The sequence below is a fragment of the Myripristis murdjan genome, chromosome 21 (assembly GCF_902150065.1).
Source record: "Myripristis murdjan chromosome 21, fMyrMur1.1, whole genome shotgun sequence".
Classification (NCBI taxonomy): Eukaryota; Metazoa; Chordata; class Actinopteri; order Holocentriformes; family Holocentridae; genus Myripristis; species Myripristis murdjan.
In genome coordinates this window covers 14,998,675-15,020,570 of record NC_044000.1, presented here as the reverse complement: position 1 = coordinate 15,020,570, position 21,896 = coordinate 14,998,675, and the positions used below count along the sequence as shown (strand labels likewise).

General features: G+C 41.1%; 2 protein-coding genes across 8 annotated transcripts in view; one reads left to right on the top strand and one right to left on the bottom strand.

The window, feature by feature from the left end:
• The window catches only part of LOC115379560 (plakophilin-4), an 81,948-nt gene extending 65,256 nt beyond the window's left edge, over positions 1 to 16,692 (bottom strand). For 3 of the 4 annotated variants that reach the window (XM_030080268.1, XM_030080270.1, XM_030080271.1), the window contains exon 1: positions 1,812 to 1,862. In XM_030080268.1, coding sequence (XP_029936128.1) covers positions 1,812 to 1,827 — 16 coding nt within the window. In that variant the 5' untranslated portion in view covers positions 1,828 to 1,862. Of the gene's footprint in view, positions 1 to 1,811; positions 1,863 to 16,564 lie in introns of those variants that run through there. The other variant, XM_030080269.1, reaches the window with a different exon arrangement.
• A 12-nt stretch (positions 16,693 to 16,704) lies between these two features.
• The window catches only part of LOC115379562 (coiled-coil domain-containing protein 148), a 28,408-nt gene continuing 23,216 nt past the window's right edge, over positions 16,705 to 21,896 (top strand). For 3 of the 4 annotated variants that reach the window (XR_003930257.1, XR_003930256.1, XM_030080272.1), the window contains exons 1-4: positions 16,705 to 16,830; positions 19,059 to 19,123; positions 19,577 to 19,698; positions 21,682 to 21,785. Coding sequence is in view for 2 of the 4 variants with exons in the window: in XM_030080272.1 (XP_029936132.1) it covers positions 19,069 to 19,123; positions 19,577 to 19,698; positions 21,682 to 21,785 (281 nt within the window). In the remaining 2 variants the exon portion in view is untranslated. The other variant, XM_030080273.1, reaches the window with a different exon arrangement.

Genomic DNA, 21,896 nt, shown 5'->3' with positions numbered 1-21,896 from the left:
TGCAGCACAACACACAAGCAGGGGGTCTAATAACACAGCACTTATTTGACTTTGGGGAAACAGGGATTTTACCATGACTTTTATTGCTTTGGAAATCCACTGCCGCTGTCATCTAACAGCTAAGCACACAAAGACACATTCTGCCCCCTGTTTTCTCCACATACACACTGACCTACATGATCCCCTTTTCAAGAGAGAGAGAATACAGCCGAGATGTTGCACGTTGTGGCGAGGAGAGCAGCTTCCCCTCCTGTGAATACGCGGCGGAATATTAGCTGCTCAAAGCATCATTAAATAACCATATGGTAATTTACAAAATAGCCCTGCCACCAGCGTTATAACTCAATATTCCCACCATGAAACTGTCCATTTTAATATTCTAAATTCATTACGGCAGCCAGCGGGTGATTGGAGCCTTATATGGCTTTACTGAATGAGAAAGTCATTTTAGCGGGGGGATAGCTTTTCAAAAGGTACAAAAGGGCATACACTGTCATCCGTCATGTAAATGTGCACAGTAACATGCACCTGCACACACACACACACACACACACACACACACACACACACACACACACACACACACACACACACACACACACACACACACACACACACACACACACACACACACACACACACACACACACACACACTCATACACATGTGCGCAGTTAGGGAACCGTTAAACTCAGGCTGACAGCCAGTTTGTGTGAGCTGGCTGGGTTGTTTACAGTGAGAACATAAAAGTTGTGGGCCCAAGGATAGGAAGGGGGGTGGGGGGTAAGCTGTGAAGTATGCAGGAGGTCCCCCAGACATTCGGACGAAATGTGACCCTGAGGTATTCTGGGATTCTGTCACCACGGTAGCATGAGCATTTCAAGGTGTCTGAGCTGAACTTGGTCATGCGCCAGCCAGGGTGTCGGGTACCAGATAATATGCTGGCCACAGGATCACAGGATTTACTATATACTCTACTATCAGCCTCCAAAATTCCTTGCCCGCTCATTCATAGTGCTGCAAGAAGTTACCCCCCCCCCCCCCCCCCCCCCCCCACCACCACCACCACCACCACCACCACCAAAAGAAAGAGATGGTACAAAATGTTTTCCTAATTGTTACACAAACCCTTTGAATCAAGGACACTGCACTTTTTTTTCCCAGAAGCAGAGCATTAACAGGAAACGGGAGAAGCTGCTTCAATCTGACAGCACTCCTCCTCCCTGCCTTCCACATTCAAGACACTACAAACAGATGAGAGCAGCACAGACGAGACTTGACTGAGTATTTTTTTGAAATCTGACAGAAGTTGCCAACCCAGTCGGGGTGGACAAAACACTGCCTGCTTTCTCCATCGAAATCTACTGGTTCACAAAGCACAAAAAGAGGCATGCTGCTCTGGAAGCCTTGCACTATATCACAGTCATTCTCCATTTACTGACAGTAAAAGAAATATGGAATGGTGCCTTTTTTTTTTTTTTTTTTTTTGCATGTATGACTTTTCTTCAACCTTTTTCTAAAGCGCCACTTTTATACTGACAATATGCAACAGCGCTAAAACACAACATCCTCACATCGCAACACGAATTACAAGGTATCAGAAAATTCAGAATGCCTCACATGACCAAAATCTATGAAAGGTATATCACCTGTCTGAATTAATATTTCTCAGCAACCTAACCTTGCAAGCAGGAAATTGCACACTAAGCAAGAAATGCAACCACTGAAAAAAGCAATATACAGGAGGAAAGCAAACCATATATGAGGTGCCCCTTAAGCAAAGGAAAATTGTGATTTCTATCTAAGCTTACCTCTGAAATTTCCCATCCTATCTGGGCCAGGGTGACTTAACTGCTTGGCTCGGGGTTCTCAGCAGCTCTGCGATAGGAGCGTAGAGAACATTGCTGCCGCCAGCCTACCACAGTCTTACAGCAACACAACCAGCCTATCTGGTTCTTCAAGCTTTCTCGTCTTGTAACTCTTCAAATGCTGAGGCGAAAACAAGATCCCCCAACGAGCCTTGAGGCTGTCTGAAGGATGGTATGTTCAAAGAGAGCCGACAACAAGCATGACGACTAGGTAAGATGCTAAGCAGGCAGCCACAAACGGTGCAACTTTCAAGGTAGTCATTAAGTTGATGCCTAAGGACCGTACCAGGTATTTCCCAGGACTTAGGATGAGCTCATTCTACCCTAAACGAAGAGACGGTGTGTAATTAGTGGTCATTTCTCTTAACTAAGCAGAGAACAACAATTTTCCATACAACAGCAGAACAAGAACTATGAGCATCAAATATCTCAACATTTATTCAAATCAAAGCAGTTTATCTCAAGCTTGTGCTTTATTGGTTCAATGACATGATCAACGAAAGATTTTCTGAACTGATCAACCAATTAGCATTTCTGTTAGCAGACTCTATTTCTGCTCAGGCCCAAAAGCCTTTCATGAGAGTCAAAGCCAAATCCCCCTTTTAAACCATTACAATCCTCATCGTTTCAAAGTCTGCCAAGAAAAAGTCTCCGTCTGACCCCGCCCTGATTCACCAGATCACATGGTCTGGTCCACTGACCTCAGACTCCGGCCACTCCTCAGAGCCTCTTACGCAACCTCACTTTCCTTGGTTCTCTCCGTCTCCCCTCTCAATTAAATGTAGTTTATGGTGCATGGAAGTAGAGGGGAAAGGAAAATGGAAGCAACTGTGCCAAGGCGTTTAAAACTTTGATCTGCTGGGCTCTGCTGAGGTATCAAATCTGAAAGGATGAGTGGGTTTTCGCACGCAACGTCGATCAAGACATTGAGTCTAGACAGCTTTACGGTTCCAGATTCAAATGCTGCCCCTTTCCATGAATCTTTTTTTTTTTTACAGATATATGGATTCGTCAGTTATCTGAGTCCTCTGAGAGCCACCTGTGCCTCATGTCACCTTCCCTGTGGAGCACCGCAGAAGCAAAACAAATACCAGCCGTAAAGCAGATGTATTACTTTATCCCTCACTTTGAATCCATGAGGAGATGAACTGCAGTCACCTGACCACATGTGATGTTCTTGTAAGTCAAACACCCACTGCCTGTCAGTCAGCAGGAGGATGACATGGAGGGGAAGTGTTCAGCAGGCTGAGTTAACCAGGTCACAGGCATTCAGAAAAGACAAATGGAGGAGATTAAAAAAAAAAAAAAAAACGATCAGAGAAATAATTATACATTAGCCTGAATTTCAGAAGCAGGGAGTCCCGGAGGAGCAGCAGTTCAAATGCTGATTACTCTGACTAGCTGAGCTGAGAGGCCTGGGAAATCTACAGCACAAACAGAACTGAGACCTGCCTCTGGCTGCCTTCCTGCTATGACTTGTGAGAACCAACAGTCTAGATGCCCTGTATGTTTTTAACTGCTGGTTCATTCACCAAATAGCTATAGTTCATTGTAATTATTTTCTTCTTTAGATTTATCAAGTTTAAATTCCACATATGGAACCAAACACGCAACTCAATGCATATTCTGCAACCCTAAAAGTACAAGCATACTTGCATTTATGAATTAAATCACAAAACAAGCTATACTGTGAAGGATTCACTAATATGTGTTTTACATTAAGTTAAGTCTAGCATCTTACTAAAACTTGACTGATTGATGCCATGGCTCTCTGGAACAGGGACATGTAATCATAAACCATGGAGGGCTGATAATCTGCATTCTGACCAAAGAGCATATGAGTTGATTTCCCTAATTAACACACCTTCAACCAGAGAGGATGAACTGATGAGTGAAATCACATGGGCCCATTTCTTGTTTCCCTGCCTTCCTCCCAACAAGCGCTGGGATAGGCTCAAGCAACACCCACAACTCTTATGGATAAAAGGTTTGGGAAATGAATGAATGAATGAATGAAATCCTCTTTTAGCAATCCAAGATTAGAGTCATCTCAATCTAAATTTGAATCAGTGTTTTATTTACTGAAAGAAATGCAAATATGCAATACTACGAATCAGTTTTGAGTCCCCTCAAATGCTCACCAGTGAAAATTACTTGAAAAACTAGATGGCACTCAGCAGAACACACATGTCCACCAACGCTATGCAATTGTCAGGATATGTCAGTTCCACATTTTGCATTTTCACCAAAAATTCATGGGAGTTATTTTCTTCATCCACACACATTCACAGACACAATGGGCCATGAGATATGCCCGTTCAAATTCTAGCCACTTTTAGGCATTGTTGCCGGTTATCAGAATACCACATGTCACACTAATACTAAAGTTGCTGAGTGGCCATTAGGAATGGCCTTTTACCACAGTACCAAGTTTTGGAAAAAAAAAATTGGCAGGGTGGTTTAAACTGCCTAAACTGGAAATGAGTGCCTCCAGTGCCTCCATGTTTGTGGTAAAGCCAATAGTGGAGGATTTGGCTTTTCTAAAGTCTGCTGATGGGCACACAAAGTTTCAGGGTGTTATATGAAGCCACTCAGAAGTTACATACCTTTTATGAAAGTCCGCCCCCATTGCCAAACACCCCTTTGGCCATGATAGTGTGGAAAATTATACAGTTCTTCCTTGCCACAAGACCAACATTTCCACAAAGTTTTGTGCAAATCTGAACTTTCTCAGATAAGGTTGCAAACAGACAAACAGCCGGGAAAGGGGCAAAAGTCATGTTAAGCTCTGCTGGTGGAAGCAGCAAGGCTTATCTTTTTTTTTTTTTTTTTTTTTTTTAAATCAAAGCAAAATCCATCTCACAAGTCAGATAAAGGTTATGCTGATTTTTATTTATTTATTTGTTTATTTGTCTGATCAAAACTATCTGAAGTTCTGCCCCAACTTAAAAAAACAACAACAAAGAAACAACAGTTAAGCTTGATTAAAAAAGCAGGAATGGATAACCAAATCTAAACCGTAGTCTTCAAGATCAGCATCGATCCGTTCTGAAATACCAAATTTTGAGATCTGTATGTTCATGTTTGGTTCAAATCAATACCTGCTACAACTGGTTCTCCATGGCATGCGGTTGCCAATTCCTGATCTAGACAGAGCCACCTCACATAGTGTATGAATGTTTTGTAGGGAGAAGGAAAGTCCCATTACTAAGCTCCCAGCAGCTACAACAAAGTCCCCAAAGACCCACAATGCTTAATTGCTTCTTTCAAATAGCATATTGACTTCCCTAAATAAAACTGATATTTGTGGTCCAGAGTTCTTTTTCAGACTACACCGGGCCTGATCAATACCACATTTCAACCCCAATAAACAAACAAACAAAAAGAAAAGACTGAGAGGGAAAATAACATTTTTGCATCAACTCAATGAACACATTCGCAACAGCAGCATTATACTTTTTAGAAAGACTCTGCCTCCAACAAATTCTGAAATCCCCCTGCTACTCACAGACTAAGCATTTATGTTTGGGAACTGCTGACAAAAGCCTTAACTAACACAAGTAATTGCTTAGAGCTGGGCTTTAAATGTGTGTGATACATAGGCGCCACAAATTACCTAAGCATACTGCAGGGAATACTGCCAACACTGCCCAAACATCGAGCCAATTTTGCCTCATGCAATATTCCCCCAAATCTCCAGATTCTGTGACTTCCTGGTATGCATCACGCAGACAACTCTTTTGAGGAGGATGCCTTCTGAGTTGTGTGCATGTGTGTCCTGCATGATGGATTGGACGACAGCAAAACACAAAAGGTTATTATTAGAACTCTGCATGTTTGAGTTTCTGTTGCTCTCGGCAGCTGAAAACGCTTTGCTCACTGACACACCCGACAGCTAAGGAATGTTTCCTATCCAGAGCTGAAACTGTCACACTTGCACACACAATATCAATCATTAACAATGGGAAGACAATGATAAAGCTCCTTTTAAAGAGGCACATACCTTGTACTGGTGATACAGGATTAAGAGAGGGTGAGAAGTGTAAGGTTGGACAGGTGGACTGTAGCTGTCCCACAGTATCTCCTTCAGCAGGAAAGAATGGAAACACAGTGGGCATGCAGAGGAATCCCTCAGACGCTGAACCCATGCCTACCTTAAACCTTGACTCATTTCCGACCAAGTGGTGCAATAACTTGGGGCATATCTGAGCATGTGTGTGCACAGGGCAGGGCTTGGCTCTAAGGAACGGCAGGAAACGGCGTCATACTACAAAACACACACAGACACACGCACACATGTGCATCTGTGCACACACAAGTACTGAACACCTTATGCATACTGACTCTGTGGTACTTTATCTTACCACAGATGTTTACTCACTAAGGACAAGGAGAAGATGTCTGCACACCAAACAATCTAATCCATGTTTACACTGTGCAGCAGTGAAAACAGAAGAGTGCCCTTCCATGAGCAACTTCCTGCAGTGACCCTTCACCATTAGCATCATTCATCATAGCACCACAGTAAATAATAAGTGGAAAAGAGGCTCCATTGCAGTCCTATCAGCTGTTTTTGGCATGTCACCTGTTATATGTTGTGACAGAGTGGGACATAAATTATTCTGATCAGATGGAAATCCCTCCCATAGAATTAGAGTTAGCACTAGGCTAACATATTTCATCCTGTCACACTGGGTTAGTAGCACATGTTAAACACCCTAATGCCTCTGCATGCGGTAACAATGCTCCCAAGAAGGCATTACAGGATAATACTTCAGTTACCTCCAGAGACGTCAACACAACACACTCATCTCTGGAAATAAAACTGCCTAAACACTACTGATAAACACACCAGTAACAATTTAGAGGATTTCATGCAGTCATGTTTATTAACTTATTGAATAAAAATATGACTGGAAAAAAATTCTTTGCTCATGGCTTTGGAAAGTTTATTTAATATGAAACAACATAAATTCAGCTCCATCAGTGCTAAGCTCCCTTCCTCCATGCACGGCATTTGCAGCCGCTAATTCTTCCAATTACAGACCATATCAGCTGGTTATCAAATTACAATAAGAAGAGTGCACTGCGCACAGGATTGGGAGGTTGGGGTTGGAAAGAAACACCGAGATCATCAGAACGGGATGAATTGAATACAGTGTAAATTACCATAACAAATGTCCTACCATTGGCAGTGTCCAGGCTGCCACAATGCAAGGTGTCTAAGGAATGAATAAATGCGCTCACTCAGCACCTTGTCTTAAGACCGATTACAGCAACAGATGAAATCTCGCCAGACAAATGATCTATAAAATGGCCATGAATCGTACCTTAGCATTACCTTAGCAGGGCTCCAGATGGCGACTGAAAGGATTGCCAGTGCACCTAATTTTGTGACTAGTTTTTACCTGATAGTCGCCAGTGATGACTGTCCCCCACAAGCAAAAAACACTGTAAAGGCACACATAGCAGCACACTTTAACTCTGTGGTGAACTCTCTCATCTGTCTGCCTGCCTTGCTACACTATTGCATGCACTCTTCACTGTCCTGCTCTGTCCAGTGACTGAAGCACACAGGGATGCACAGAAGCAGCAAGTGAATTGCAAAAGAACGAGACAGATTAATATAATGTTTAATTAGGTAGTACAATTTGAATAGTGCTAGCTTTATTAACTACATTAAATTAAATCTTTTCATTTTTATTTTTAAACTAAGCACTTTTTGAAACTTGCCCAAGTGCAGCGATAGGTAACATGCACTATGTAGTCACATCAAGAAATATCGACAACTGACAGGAAAACAAAACAGCCAAACAAAAAATGACTGACATTTTCTCAATCCCTGCCCATCTAAACCCTGCCTTGACATTTGTCATTTAAAGAGATTTTGGCTTCAAAAAGGTTTACTTGGCTTTTTTTTTTTTTTTTTTTGGTGTACAAAGGCGTTCTTGTAGGTTTGTTGTGAATAATTCAAAGACAAATGGAGGCCAACTGCAAAAGTTACTGTCATACATACATCTAAGAATGAAGTACTTCATTCTCAAACTTTGAGAATGTATGGGGCCAACTCTCTACAGATCATTAACAAGACCGCCTATCCATTCCATCAATTTTGCTCATGTCAAGTTGTGTTCTTCCATTGGCAATGACAGGCCAAGAGACATGGGCAGAGAGCCCACAGCTCCTGTGCTAATCATCCCAGTTAGTCCAGCCGTGAGAAAACAACATGTTTTGTTATCACTGGCAGCATGAGCCTCAAGAGAGAGCTTTTTATCACTCGTGTCAGTGTATCGCCTATCCAACTTCATCTCATTTAAAAATGAATCATGTACAGTCAAAGTTAGTTATTCTTAAGTGGTTAATTTCCCTTTGCAAGACCTTTGAGTGCCCCATAAAAGTAAATTGACGAATGATAATCATGTTAGTAGGAGTTAAAGAGTGAAGGTGAATTGCATTGAACAAAGAAAGTGGTCAATAGAACAAACCAGAACACAATGGTTTCCATCATGACAGGACAAAAGGCATTTACTTATCCATCAGGCAGCAGCCGTCGCTATTTTGTTTGTGGAGGTTAAAGGTGCATTACATTTTTAAAAATAAATAAATAAATAAATAAATAAAGCAACACTTGAAAAAAGATGCTTGACATTAATGCTGGACCAAAATCAGCTTTTAACATTTCTCTTGCACTGAATATGTACTAATGTCTCCAACACCCAGAACCAAGAGGTTCTGGGTGTTGCATGATTGTTGCATGCAGTTTGATTAAGAATGAATTCAAATGGGTGGAAAAGGTATCTGCGACAGTGACTTGAGGTGATTTCTGGGGATCATAATTGTTGTTCTGCTTCAGGATGTAAAATTTATATATTGCCACACCACCACTCTCTTCTTTTTCATTGGGAAGCTCTAGACTTTAACCTCATATGGCATTACAAAAACAAGTTGCGTTTTTCAGACATCTAGTTTCAGTAATAAGTTATTCAGACAGTTGAACAGACTGTTTTAGACCACAAGTATAAGATGTTCGAATTCTTCAGTTAAGTGATACTGGCCTTAGAGCTTAGGTAAACTTGGAAAAGCTACAACATGAGAATCGCTTTGCGCCCGTGAAGCATTATGGAGGCTGACGAGGGAGATGTATAAACAGAAGACTGATGACAACAACTTTCCTGAGGGCTGATTTGCATTGACACTGCTTACTGAATACTCACTGCATCGAAGTGGGTAGGCAGGGGTCAGAGACACCCTGCTATCCATTCAAATTACAGGGCTGCTACTGATAACTGCATGAACAAGCTTTAAACAGAATCATGATGTTCGGCATGAATACAGCAGATTCCTCCAGGGTTGTTATATGTTCCAAGCCAGATAATCAATAAGGCAAGGCTTTGGCGCAGTTAAGTTGCATGGCTTTGCTGGCTTTTTAGCACTTGTAAGACCCAGGACCACCCAGAACTGGGCAAAAACTCCGATTTTTTTTTTTTTTTGACATAACAATATTATGATATCAAGATACACAATTCTGTTGTCTAAACTGGTGAGGCACAATGTGTTTGAAAACTAATAAAAAAAAAATGAGGCAGTTTTGTTTTAAATCACATTTTCCATGCAGTTCAATGCATTTGATTATTTAATGTGATTTTTCCTACATATCATGTAGAATATTGTACTATGTTGAGAGCCAAAAATCTCTCATGATTACAGTGATATTAATTTCAACCACATTTCCCAGTCCAGGCTCACCACTACATCTATCACTTCTCCTTAACTCCCCTGCTGTTGGACTGCAGTTTGGAGGTAGGAATTTTTTCTGTTTTCAGATCAGATTCAGATATGTGGGGTTTGGGAATCGGCCAGTAATGAGTACCAATCTGATACCAGAACTATTTTTTATTGATTATTATTAATATCGTTGTTATTGTTGTTGGTGTTTTGTGCAAGGTTACATGGCTGTAGAAAATCACGTAAAACTTCTTAAAAGAGCAAGAAAATATAAAATGCATGCAATTTAAATGTATTCGAAATCAATTTACTGGAACTATAGGTTAAGTAGGCTTCATATGCAAACAGGTGTGGGACTGCAAATTGCTATGGCAACTGCTTTAACGTTTTGAAAAACTTGAAATACAAAAGCATAGTAATGCATTATCAGTGTCTGGTAAGTAGATTTCACTCATAGTAATGACCACAATAGATTTTTCTAACTTGACTGCAATACCAGCACACTCCACTGTGATACTATAATGTAATCAGCTCAACCCACACGGAAAGGCACTGCTGAAGAAGGAAACCTCTGTTTACACTAGTTACAACCAACTGTTGTGGAGGCAGTAGCAGGAGGTTAACTGCAGAAATATTATAGCAATACTAGCAATGCGTCTGAATTGGCGTGCGATACTGATATTAGATATCGGTGCATCCCTGTTTGGAAGGTGACCACTGAAAGTCTTGGGGGTAAAACTCATAAATCTCAACTTATTGGCCTTCTGCATTTCCTCTTGATCATCAAGTTCAGCTGCTTTCTCTCTAAATGTAAATACGTAAAAGGCCAGAGTAGACTTGTTGTGGCAATCACTGCATTTCTGGACAGTGATAATGTTGCTATTGCTATGAAGTGGATGGCTATATTTGACAATAGTCAAAGTTGGCAGGCTACAACAGATGAAATACCACTGGTGAAAAGGCAAGGACTAAGGATATGAAGGTATAAAAGTGAAATAGCTTTCACTACATGTGAAACCACCGAAGCAGAATAGGTTCATTCTCAGAACTCATTCACTGCCGTTATCTCTGCTTTCCTTTCTACATTTTGCACAAACAAAAGCTAACGTGCTGCTGTCAAACTGAATCTTTGAAGTACATGCCCTGCAGAGGAGTTGTTACAATGAAAGCCACCGCTGACCATAACCTCTGGCTATGTAATAAACCTAAACATTTCAAAAGCATGAATTGCTAAGTCATCAGCTGCTTTTACTTTGCGTTCCAACGTGTAGTGTCCTTCAGTAAAATTAAGCCAAAACAACTGCAGAGAATACGATTCACCTTTACCATAGGATTGTTATCAACAAAATGAGTTATAAATTGAAGCTATTCCTTTAATGTAGTGCAAAGCTGAAAAGGAAACTGAGTGCCTTACAGATCAAAAGTGCTGTGATAATACATCTGATAATACAATCTGAATGAACCTTGAGGAACCAGCAAAATGAATGAAACATTTAATAGAAAATCCTGTGCCTTACCCAACAGGGCACTGATATGCACTGGGCCATGATGCAGAAAGATGGAGGGAAATTAGTTCCTGTGGAAAATGTCAAACATCCCAACCAACTCCTGTTGGCCTTTTAAAACAATTATGTAGTTGAGGTCAGTTTAGATTGTATTGGATATCCAAAGTTTCACTGATTAATTAGCATAGTTTAAGAGAAATTCCTGTACAGGAAATTTGGAATTCAGGGGCTATGCCTTAAGCAGACTCTCAATTCCTGCAGTGCAAGATCGCTGAGAGCTGAAAATGTGGAGTTGTTGTTGGAGGGTACTATGTGGATAATCTATCAATGGGGGTTTAATTGAATAAATAAATCACAGCCCACAGGTTAGTAAAATAAATTCCCCCCTTAGTTGTACCGTGTGATGATTCATGGAAGGCATGCATAACTTTACAGCTCTGCAGTGGTATGTATAGTTTTATTCGAGGTATTGGCTAGAATTTATATCCTTAGGGCACTTCAGACCACAAACTGTGGGGTGCTTTTGTGTTCATCATTCCAGATCGAGATGCTTCTACAGTTCTCTCATATCCAAGGTATGACATGACAAGATGTGATTTCTTATCCCTTTATCCACTTGGGTGGAACTGAGAAAGTCGTGTACCTCTTATATCAAGTATGATTAACATTTTTCAAAATGTCTGGGTTTATTTCAGATACATCTGGGGCTCCTAAAAGATGTGTGAGCACCTGGGAATGAATCTCCATCCAAATAGAAAAAGAGGCTGGCATTGTTCATGGTTACTGGTGCATGCAAGGGAGGCTGCCAGAAATACAGTTCTATCTGAAACAGACGCTGAAAATGAACCCTTTAACAGGTTGACTGGGCTTGATGTTATATAGCTGTTAGCATAGCAGTCATAGTTGAATCACGCTCCTGCCAAATGTCAACTCCTCAGACATTACACTGAGCAGGAGAAAATTGGTGGTTATTCTGGGATATTTCTCAGCCTCTTGGAGTAGGTCTGCTAACTAAGCTTTGAGCTAGAGACGGAAGAAAACCTCAAGAGCAGTGTCTGATTCATTTAAGGTGCATCAGTCTGTCCACGATTGCCTTGGAGCTGCAGATTTGTAGCTTTTATGTTGTTACTATAAGACGCTACTTTGGCAGATACCTTTTCAGAGGAAGAAAGACATCAGTTTGGATATCGCAGAGCCCACATCTGCCTCTCAACCAATGCAAACCTTAGGATCTATAAAATGCCATTTCAAATGTCATGTACTTGAACTGTATTTGTTCATTTCTATGTCTACAACCCCCCTTTTCAGAGTTAATTTTACTTTGCTGCAGGCTTTTAAATGCCTTGACATTTAAGAAGTGAATCTTCTGCTCCTTGGCAGACTTTTATGGAGGCAGGTGAGGCGGAGAAATCCTGCAGGTCGTCTCAGGTTTCAGTTGTAGTCTGGGAACAGGCGCAACCCTCTGACATCAGCCCGCATGGCTGCTAGAATATAGCCTGACACTGGGGAGATGCCTTCACCTTGTGACTAAATCAAGAAGCCCAGCATAGACACACATACCACTTTGGGATGACACCTGATCCCACAAGTAAGATATCTGAGCCTGACACGGTCTAAACCAAGAAACCACGGCATGAGTATGTGTTTGTGATTTATGTAACAATATATCGCATAATGCTTTCATTGTGAAGGACAGCTTATTGTGTAAGGACAAGTCCCTTAAAGAAGCAGACACAGGAAAATGTAGGCATATCACTCAAAAACACTTGGTCACTCTGGGGCATTATTTACAGCAGTATGGCATCAGGTTCAACAACTGCCTATTCATCATGAGGTGTCATTCCAGGTCAAGTCATACTGTCAAGCTGTAGAGGCTACAGCAGTATATTCAGGAGACCTTATTTGTTATGTCATGCACTCCACTGGGATACAGTCCTGTCCGCTCCTTCTTTCACAGTCAGTAACTAGAGAGCTTTTGCCTGGGGTGATAAGGTAACGAGGACTTTGAAATATTCAGCAAGGCATTCTGAGTCCCGTTGAGTAAAACAGCGACTACATGGGCCTGGGAAGATAGATTATGTGAGTAATGAGCTATCAGGAATACTCCAACAGTAAGGCCACATCTGGAGCAACTGAGAATGGAAAAGCCCATTCCCATTCACCGCCGCTGTCCACATAGCAGACACTGAGGGGGGCCGTCTTTCAGACTCAGCATGTCAGGACTATGGAGGGCTATTTTACTGGACAAAAATCTATTGTGCACCTAATCTCTAAAAGCGCTGACATGCTTTTTGTTCTTTATTATCTTCAGCCGTCCTGGATCCAACCAAAGCATGAAATCTGGAGCTCTTTCAGGAATTTATCTACATATCCAGTTAGATCAGCGATGAAGCCGCACATGCCAAGCCGTAACTACACAAGCCTTTGCAGGGCTGAATGCACTCTACACATGCAGCATGGTTCTTTAATTAGTTTGATTTTACATATGATTTGAAAGAAAAGCTTATTTTATCTGATATGGGACTGCCCACACTCAGCAGACAAACTGCATAATGCATGAGTAACCGTTAAGCTGGGAAACCTGCTGAATGTTAATACTGTGTCCATCGCTTCACAATATAATACAGATACTGACAATAAATACACTAGCATTTAGTCTGCTTATACTTTTATCTGATATAGTAAGTGTGCTGTACCACCAAAGATAGATATTACCAATTCACAATGGAATTTCCCTGCTCTACTACTTGTGGTTTGTCATCAAGAGGCAAGCCAACTCTCTTTAGGCCGCACCATGCAAATGTGGGATGGAAAGAAGCTATGTGGGGTAGGACTTGGTGGAAAAAGAGGGATATTTAAGCTCAAGCATAAATAAAAGCTCCTCACTAGTTGATGCCTTCAATGAGCTATTATTAACATCCCGCAATGAGGCCACACCACAGTGGCTGAGAACCCATCCAAAAAAAAAAAAAAAAATCAGAGAAACAAATGACTACTTAATATCGCTCACAGGTTTGGAAGAGTCTGCATGGCAGTGCAAACTCCCACAAGTTTTACTGTAAAATATTTATTTTTAATGTAAATCAGGACAGACACTCGGCACTTCATGATTGCATTAGTCTCTACAGTATACCTGGGAAATATGATTCACTTTTATTTATTAAATATTTTCTTCTACCCAAAATGACTACACCTTGTTTACTGATAATACATCAATTCTGAATTCATGTTATGAATAAAGCATCAGCTTACAGATGATACACGATGGGCTTGGGGAGAGATAGACTAAATAAAGCACAAATAGTTGACAGCCACTCAGTAAAAGCTCCACATTTAAGAGCACTTGACTGATGGTGAACTGAGTGAATTGTGCACAAGGGATGCTGACCTTCTCTTGACTGGCTGAGGAAAGAGGCATATATTCGAGCACTCAACTTAAATATACAGATGCACACACAAACACAATAAATAACCATTTTTTTGCAGCCTTACAAGCTCTGAGTTGAAGATTGGAAATATTATACCTCTCTCAACAGGCGCAAAAAAACTTGTGTACATGGCAAAAGAAAGCAAAGCTGACATGTAACCCAGCGTGAGGGCTCAAGTCTTGGCAATGGCACAGAATTAAGGGGGGGAAATTACAAGCAGGAGGGATCCTCCAAGAAACGCTCAACTATTCAATTGTTGTCGATTCCTATTAAACATAATTCACCATGAACACTGGGTCAAATAAACACACCAACATACAAAAAGGCCTTTCTCAAGCATGGAGTTTGAGTTTTTTTTTCCGCTGACTATGACACAAGACGGCTGTTCTCCAATCAAACAATACTCCCTTTATGTAGTTATTATCCATATAACCAATACAGAACAGTTTATGGAAAGTGCAGGACTTGATTGTATCTAACGTCAACACAACAGAGAGTGAACATGAGTGATACTGGTTAGCTGCCATGACTGATTTACTTAAACCTCTCTTTTTGTGGCACTGCTTATACAGTGCGAGAAAAATCTTCCAAAATAACAGTACAGAGGGTCATTCTGAGTCTTGGGAGTCTTGAGTATCCTGTTATTGTCATTCTGCAGAGTGAACTCCCTCAATAGATGTCAGCTGTGTGGGAGTGTGTGTCTTGTCTAGTAATGTGAATCACGAGGAGAGTAACCTATGAGTGTGTGTGTGTGTGTGTGTGTGTGTGTGTGTGTGTGTGTGTGTGTGTGTGTGTGTGTGAGCGAGAGAGTTCACATCAAGGTCTCATTTGCTATATGTACTTCCACTCTTCATTGGCTGAAATCAAATTATCCTGCAGCATGGTCACATCATGGAGGTAGGCGGACAACCTTTCCACCTGCAATGCAACAGGAGAGCCACACACCACACTTCTCTTGACTAACACTTTCTAAATACCCATTTTACCAAGCCTTTGCAAACTTTGCATTTTCCTTGCTTTGGTTTTAACCATGACACAGAGGGATTAAGGTTAAATGGTAGATTGCCCATTCCCGCTGGCAAAGGCATTTTCCCACAAAGATTAAAAAGTGACACTGCATACAGACAAGCAGTAATAATGGATTAACAGAAACGTGAGATGAAGAATCAAACGCGCTGCTGTAGCTTGGATATGAATGTGACACAGGTAGACTAGATCTGGGCATTTCAAATTAGACCCACATTTTGCAACCCTAAACGGGACATGGTGATGAACAAATGTGAGATTGTAATTTAAGACATAACAAGGTCAGCTCAGACAATATGCAAGAGGTCATAGCATTTGGACTATTTCTTGTGCAGCCTCCGGGGAGCAGGGGATGGTCTATCCTGTTAGAAAGGTGTTCTACTTCACAGAAAAGAGACACGCCCCTCCTTAAAATGCCACATGAATTGTATTTACCACGGCGTGATATGTATCGATTAAGTAAACGAGAGAATAAAGGTAAGCTTATCTTGCGGGCAACGAGCCTGGATCTCCGCCCCTCGGCGACCTCGCATTCCAGAGATTCCCACACTCTAAGCTCACCTGCCTTTTCCCTCGTCACTTAAGCGCTTTCAAAGGCGATATCGTGGAAAAGTAAGGCTCTCCGGCACAAAAAGAAAAAACTAGCGTTAACAGGAGTGGGTAGAAACAATGTAGCCAGGAAGTTTTCATTACAGCGGTGAGGGCGCCCTGAGCTGAGAGCTCGACACTGAAGACAGCGAAAGCGAAGGTCTCTCAAAAGGTGTGTGTTGTTGGCCGTGTATCGGTCACAAGAGATAGATTAGTGTAGCATTAAATCTTCCCCTGCGTTGTCAGTCCCAAGGCGACTGTGTCTTGTACTGCAAAAAAAAAAAAAAAAAGCCACGCCACTTTCTTTTCACCATGAACTCGCTACTTTTGAAAACAATTCCCTGCCCATTCCCTCTTACGCACAGATGCTTTATTTTTTCAGCTATTCCGCAGTTAGTAAAGGAGAAAAAGAGCAACTCAGTACCTTGGGAGGACTATTGTGGTGCTGCCAGGGATGCGGCTCGGATCCACATTGGAACATGTAACTTCATCGGTTAAGTCCCGTCGGTTTAGTCCCATGCATGTGGAAGAGTGAAACTCGCCTCCATAGTCGGAGAGAAGAAGACGACCCTTCGCTGTTCCCTGCCTCCAGTCCGAGGCAATACGAGCGTGCATTACGTCAGTGGTACTGTGGGATAGCACTGCGCACTCCTGATTGGTCCACTTGAGAGAAAGGGGCGTTTCCTGCAGGTTCGTTTTGTCGAATCAACCAATGGTAAAAGGAGACGATAGTTTCCTTGGTTACAAATTTCATACACCATACGGAGAGGGATACCACAAGGTAGGATACCGTGGTTAAGTACTCACTTTACTCGAATAGCGAACACATTTTACTGGTCATTTAGGTATATAACGAGGCTGTAACAGCTACTCTACTAGACTTTTAGTTCAGTTTCTTTGACACACCGTATAACTCTTTGTCTGACCTCTCAAATGTAGCTTTAACCTTAGGCGAGATCATAAAATTACATCTCCTCCTTGATTCTCTCTATAAAATGCTAACATCTTTCCACAGCTGGTCTGCTTTTTATGAATTACCTTTTCCTGTGCAGTTTTCTACCCCTGCTTTGCCATCCCATAAATATAACTGTAACCTGCGGTCACACTTTATGTATCTTCTAACGCTAAACTATAACATGCCACTGAAAGTCTTTTGAGTTTCAAGTGATACTAATAACTGTATGAAATAGTATAGATTTTCACAGAGGCTAATGTTAGGACTGAGGTCAGGGTTCAGGTTGAGCTAGGTTTAAAATGGGGTCAGGTTAGAATTAGGTTAAGGTCAGGGTTACATAGTCTGATGCACCAAATAGGCCAGTGACACTTTGAACATATTATTTTTGTTACCTGATAATTGAGCACAATGGTGAAAGTAACATGAGCTCGCTTACTGTAATTGGCTTTTCAGGATCTTTTAAAATGAGTCATTTCACATTTACTTAAGTATATTTTGCTAAAGTAGGTCTTTTGTACTTGACTGCGCATTAATCACATCCATTACAGACTGCCACTTTTGTAGGTAAGCATCAGAAAGTGGACCAATGTACAATGACACATTGTGGATCCGACTAATAGTCACTTTAGTTTGGAATATATATATAAATAATTAAGTTTAAACTTTGAACTTTGTCCTCTTATCCTTTTTAGAATTGCATAGGAAAGACCAAATCTAGCAGTGTTATCTTTTCTTAAAAGTAACCCTCACTCTGAGGACTTTTATAATGAAGTACTTTTTATTTGCAGTAGTACTTAAGTTGATTTTTGCATTAAGTAAATTATCAGCAAAGTCATAGCACTGAGCAGGATGTTTGAGTGCTCTTTTATACCCTTTGTTGAGTATTAGCATTGGCCTATCCAAATAGTGTTACCTAGCCTGCCATAGAAAAAATAGCTTTGAGTATGCATCCCCATGGTCTGTATGTCCTCCTCAATTGAGAAAAAATCAGCAACTAAAGTTCACCTGCTCTAACCTTCTGAATCCTAACTATAGGATGCCATTTGGTCTTATTATGACAAAAATATCATCTTGTGCTGTGATGCACAAAAGCATTAATGCTCGCTGGTGACGTGAGGGAGAAATAGAAATTATATCCAGTGGGTCCCGAGCAGGGTGTCAATTCTCATCTCACTCTTAGATGAAATATCAAGCCTTTCCTGCATATTTCACGCCAAGCATCTGAACTGAGACATGCCTATGTGGCCAGAATTGTCAACCTCAAGCCAAAAGACACAATTAATATGGTATGGTATGGTGGTTGGAGTATCGAAAGAGGCAATCATGTACATGAAAGAAAATGTAATTATAATTCCCAGTGGCTTTGGCCCCAACTCCCTCTTTTATATCCAGCATATGAAGTTGATTACCACATTAAAGTGCATTATGATGGCAGATTTGTGGGGAAGGCTGCTTCTGTATTCAATGTCATTTTACACAGAATGGCAACAAGAATGGGTAAATAAAGGATTAATTCCTTAAGAGCTAGTAAACCAGGTCAGACTCTTCAATTCACATTATACGTTTAAAGAGACATAATCGTATTCAACAGCCAAATGAAATGGACCCCAGAGATGTTCCAGCATATCTGATCACACTGGGTGCACCATCTGTCTCCTACTGTTCTTCACAGACACAAAAACCTGCAGAGACTCTAAGAATTTTGGACAATATTTTTGCAATGTCATGCAGACCTTGACAGTAAAATTCACTTTTTTTGGAGACCTCCTGTAATGATGATAGTTTATTTTTACACCCTTTGGTTTCGTGTTATCTATATGAGGTCACGAAAGCAAGGAAACTGTGAAGAGATGTTGGCGTTTTTATCAAACTTTGTACAAACTTTGCACTCTTTTTGATATACACACACAGACATTTTTTTTTGCATATAATGCAAAATGCACATATTCATTTACATCAACAGCCTTGCAAGGATGAACGGAAGGGAAATGCGTGGCTTCAACACTCACTATAGACCAGAGGATATAGGTAAGTCTGTGGGTAACTGGATCTGAACTATTGCTGACTTGTGATTTAATGGCCTCGTGGCCTGTTGCTCTTTTGAGCAGATTTGACCTGAAGTCTCAGTGATATGAGATGCTGAATTCTCAAAGTACTGTCAAGACTTTGATGCTGTTGTCAGAGGCAGTCTTGCTTGTGTTTATTCACCTGTCTCCTTGAGTCACAGCTGAACTACTCAACAAACTGTCTGACATAGCTGGTTTGCCTTCTGTTTCTCTCCTCTAACTCCCCCATGCTGAAACTCCTCCACTGAATTCTCCATACACTCCATTAAGACCTAACATGTGCTATTTCTCCGTCTTGGCCTCTTTTTTTGCTGCAGTCAGCATCAAGACTATACCTCAGACATCAGAAGTGATGAGAATCTCAACAATTTCAGTGATCCTAATTCAACCGTATCATTTGCCTCCATCCATGCAGAAAAACTGACATTGCGGATAAAAGATGGTGTTGGCAGCTCAAAGTACAAATCGGCTGAATATGAAAGACTACAAGCCATCGTTGAAGCCAAGCGTCAAGAATCTGATCTCATCGGACAGAAGGTAGATCTGGTCATCATCAGTGTTGTGCCTGTGCTTGTAGTAACAATGTAATTATCACATCAGCAATTGTTTTCACATTTTATAATATGGTGATTAAGCAGTAGATGGAGCAGAATGCACACTAACACTATGATAAAGGTGTTTTTTCCAGAGAGAGCAAAATTACCCAGCATTACCTGTTTATCTTGGGGAAGTGCTTAGCCTGATAATGACCCTTGATATAAAGGGTGTGAAACGATAAAACAGCATAACACCAGTTCTTCCTCTTTGTCTCCCTCTCCTCCTCACTTTTTCTCTCACTCACACACACACACACACACACACCCCACACATTCTATGAAAGGACTTCTTTCCACATAAAACACACAGTCTATTGCGTAACTCTCATGATTTGTCCAAAAACATTAAACAGAACAGGGATATCACCACCATAAAGCAAAGCAGTGGCAGTTTCATGAATATTCATTAGTGTGCCTTGGGTTTGACCATAAAACTGTTTGAAGTTCATAGTCTCCTGCTTCTCTGAATCTGTGCTGAGCAAGAAGTTAGCGCTACAAGCAATGGAGATTAGGCTGTTAGACCTGCGGTGTTTTAATTGGTAAACTGTGGCAGGAGCTTTTTAGTATCTCATTACAGTTGCCCATGGCTGGTTCCAATCCAGCTCTCTGCATTGACTAGATAAGACAGGCTATGTTCGCACTCAGCCGCCTTGCTGAAAGGCAAGCTTTCTGTGCATCTCCCAGTGGTGACAGAGGGTAAATAAATGGCCATGAGTCGCCACAGGCATGGGATCACACTTGCTCTCAAGGAAGGGGTGGCAGCATCTTCAGCCTTAAAATGTTTCTTATTGATGAGATACTTCAGTTAATAGCACTGTAAAAGGGAAGATGTGTATGTAACTGAATTAGGGGACTTGGAGGTGCATTCATTGATATTTGTGGTTATCCAGAGCTGCGTTAAAGTCATTCAATGCTGAGCCTTCAACATAAATCACAGGTGCATTAGCTATTTCCTTCAAAGGTTTTGAAACTACGTATTACTGCATTTTTCACCGGATTAGTTGTTATTCATGTATGGTAAAACACTCCATGCTTCATACGTGTTATTTCTACAACACTTTGTCCTGTTCCACATCAGAAAAAACGTGAAAGCATGCTATTAAAACATCCCGTATCATCCTGTCGGTGATTCTTCACTGTATAATTGTTGTATACTTAGGTGAGATTTTTTTTATTGTACAATTATCTGAGCCAGTGGCCTGTGTAAAAAAACACTGATAGAGGATAATGAAGCGCTGCAATAAGACAGAGAGCTGGGAAGGAGGGTCTTGTTCTTTCATGATGAAAAAGGCAAACAAAAGAGAATAGATTGACTTCCACCCCCTCTCCTTCGCCTGCTATAGCATGCTTTGTGAGTGTCTTGTATGCTCTACTTGATTATTTTAATTTGCTAGTGTTTATATTACTCTCAAATTTTGTAACAGTGATACTGTTTCACATGAATTCCCTGAGATTATGATGAGCCTCTCAAAGTCAGTCTTTCAAAGACACAGTCGCATATAATGACTGAATCAAATCTTTGAATAAAATTTTCTCCCAGATGTGCAAAGTGGGAGCGAACTATTTACCCTTGACTATAAGATAAGAACATGACCTACATATGCTTCAGGATAAACCATCCTATCTCATTAACCCTCAATACCATGTTTTACTTCCCCTTACTTCACTATGCCATATCCCCTTATATTTTTAAAATGGTCAAGGTAATGAGCACAGCACAGCACTTCAGAGATAAACTGTATTTTCTACGTGGTGAAAAAATTGTCTTGGCTAAATACATAATAATGCAAACAAAATGCATATCACACAGGGAGACCACAGGAGTTCCTAGCTACACAGAAATAGGTTTTGTTCAGTTTTTCAGGCCAGCCTCAGTTCTGGGGAAAGTGTTTATTCATGCTCGGCACTAACCCTTGTTTAATAGGTGCAGAGGACGCTGTGTGTGGCCAAGGCGACCAAGGAGAGTGCCATACTCCGGCAGCACAGACAGGTGTGGAGCAGAGAGTACCTCAGGCTGGCAAAAGCTGAGTAAGAGGCCCCTATTGCTCCCCCCTATCATCCACTGCTGTTTTCTGAATCTGCAATTACACAACACAACCATCCCACTTAAGTCCCATTCAGCCTAGGCAGTTTCCTGCC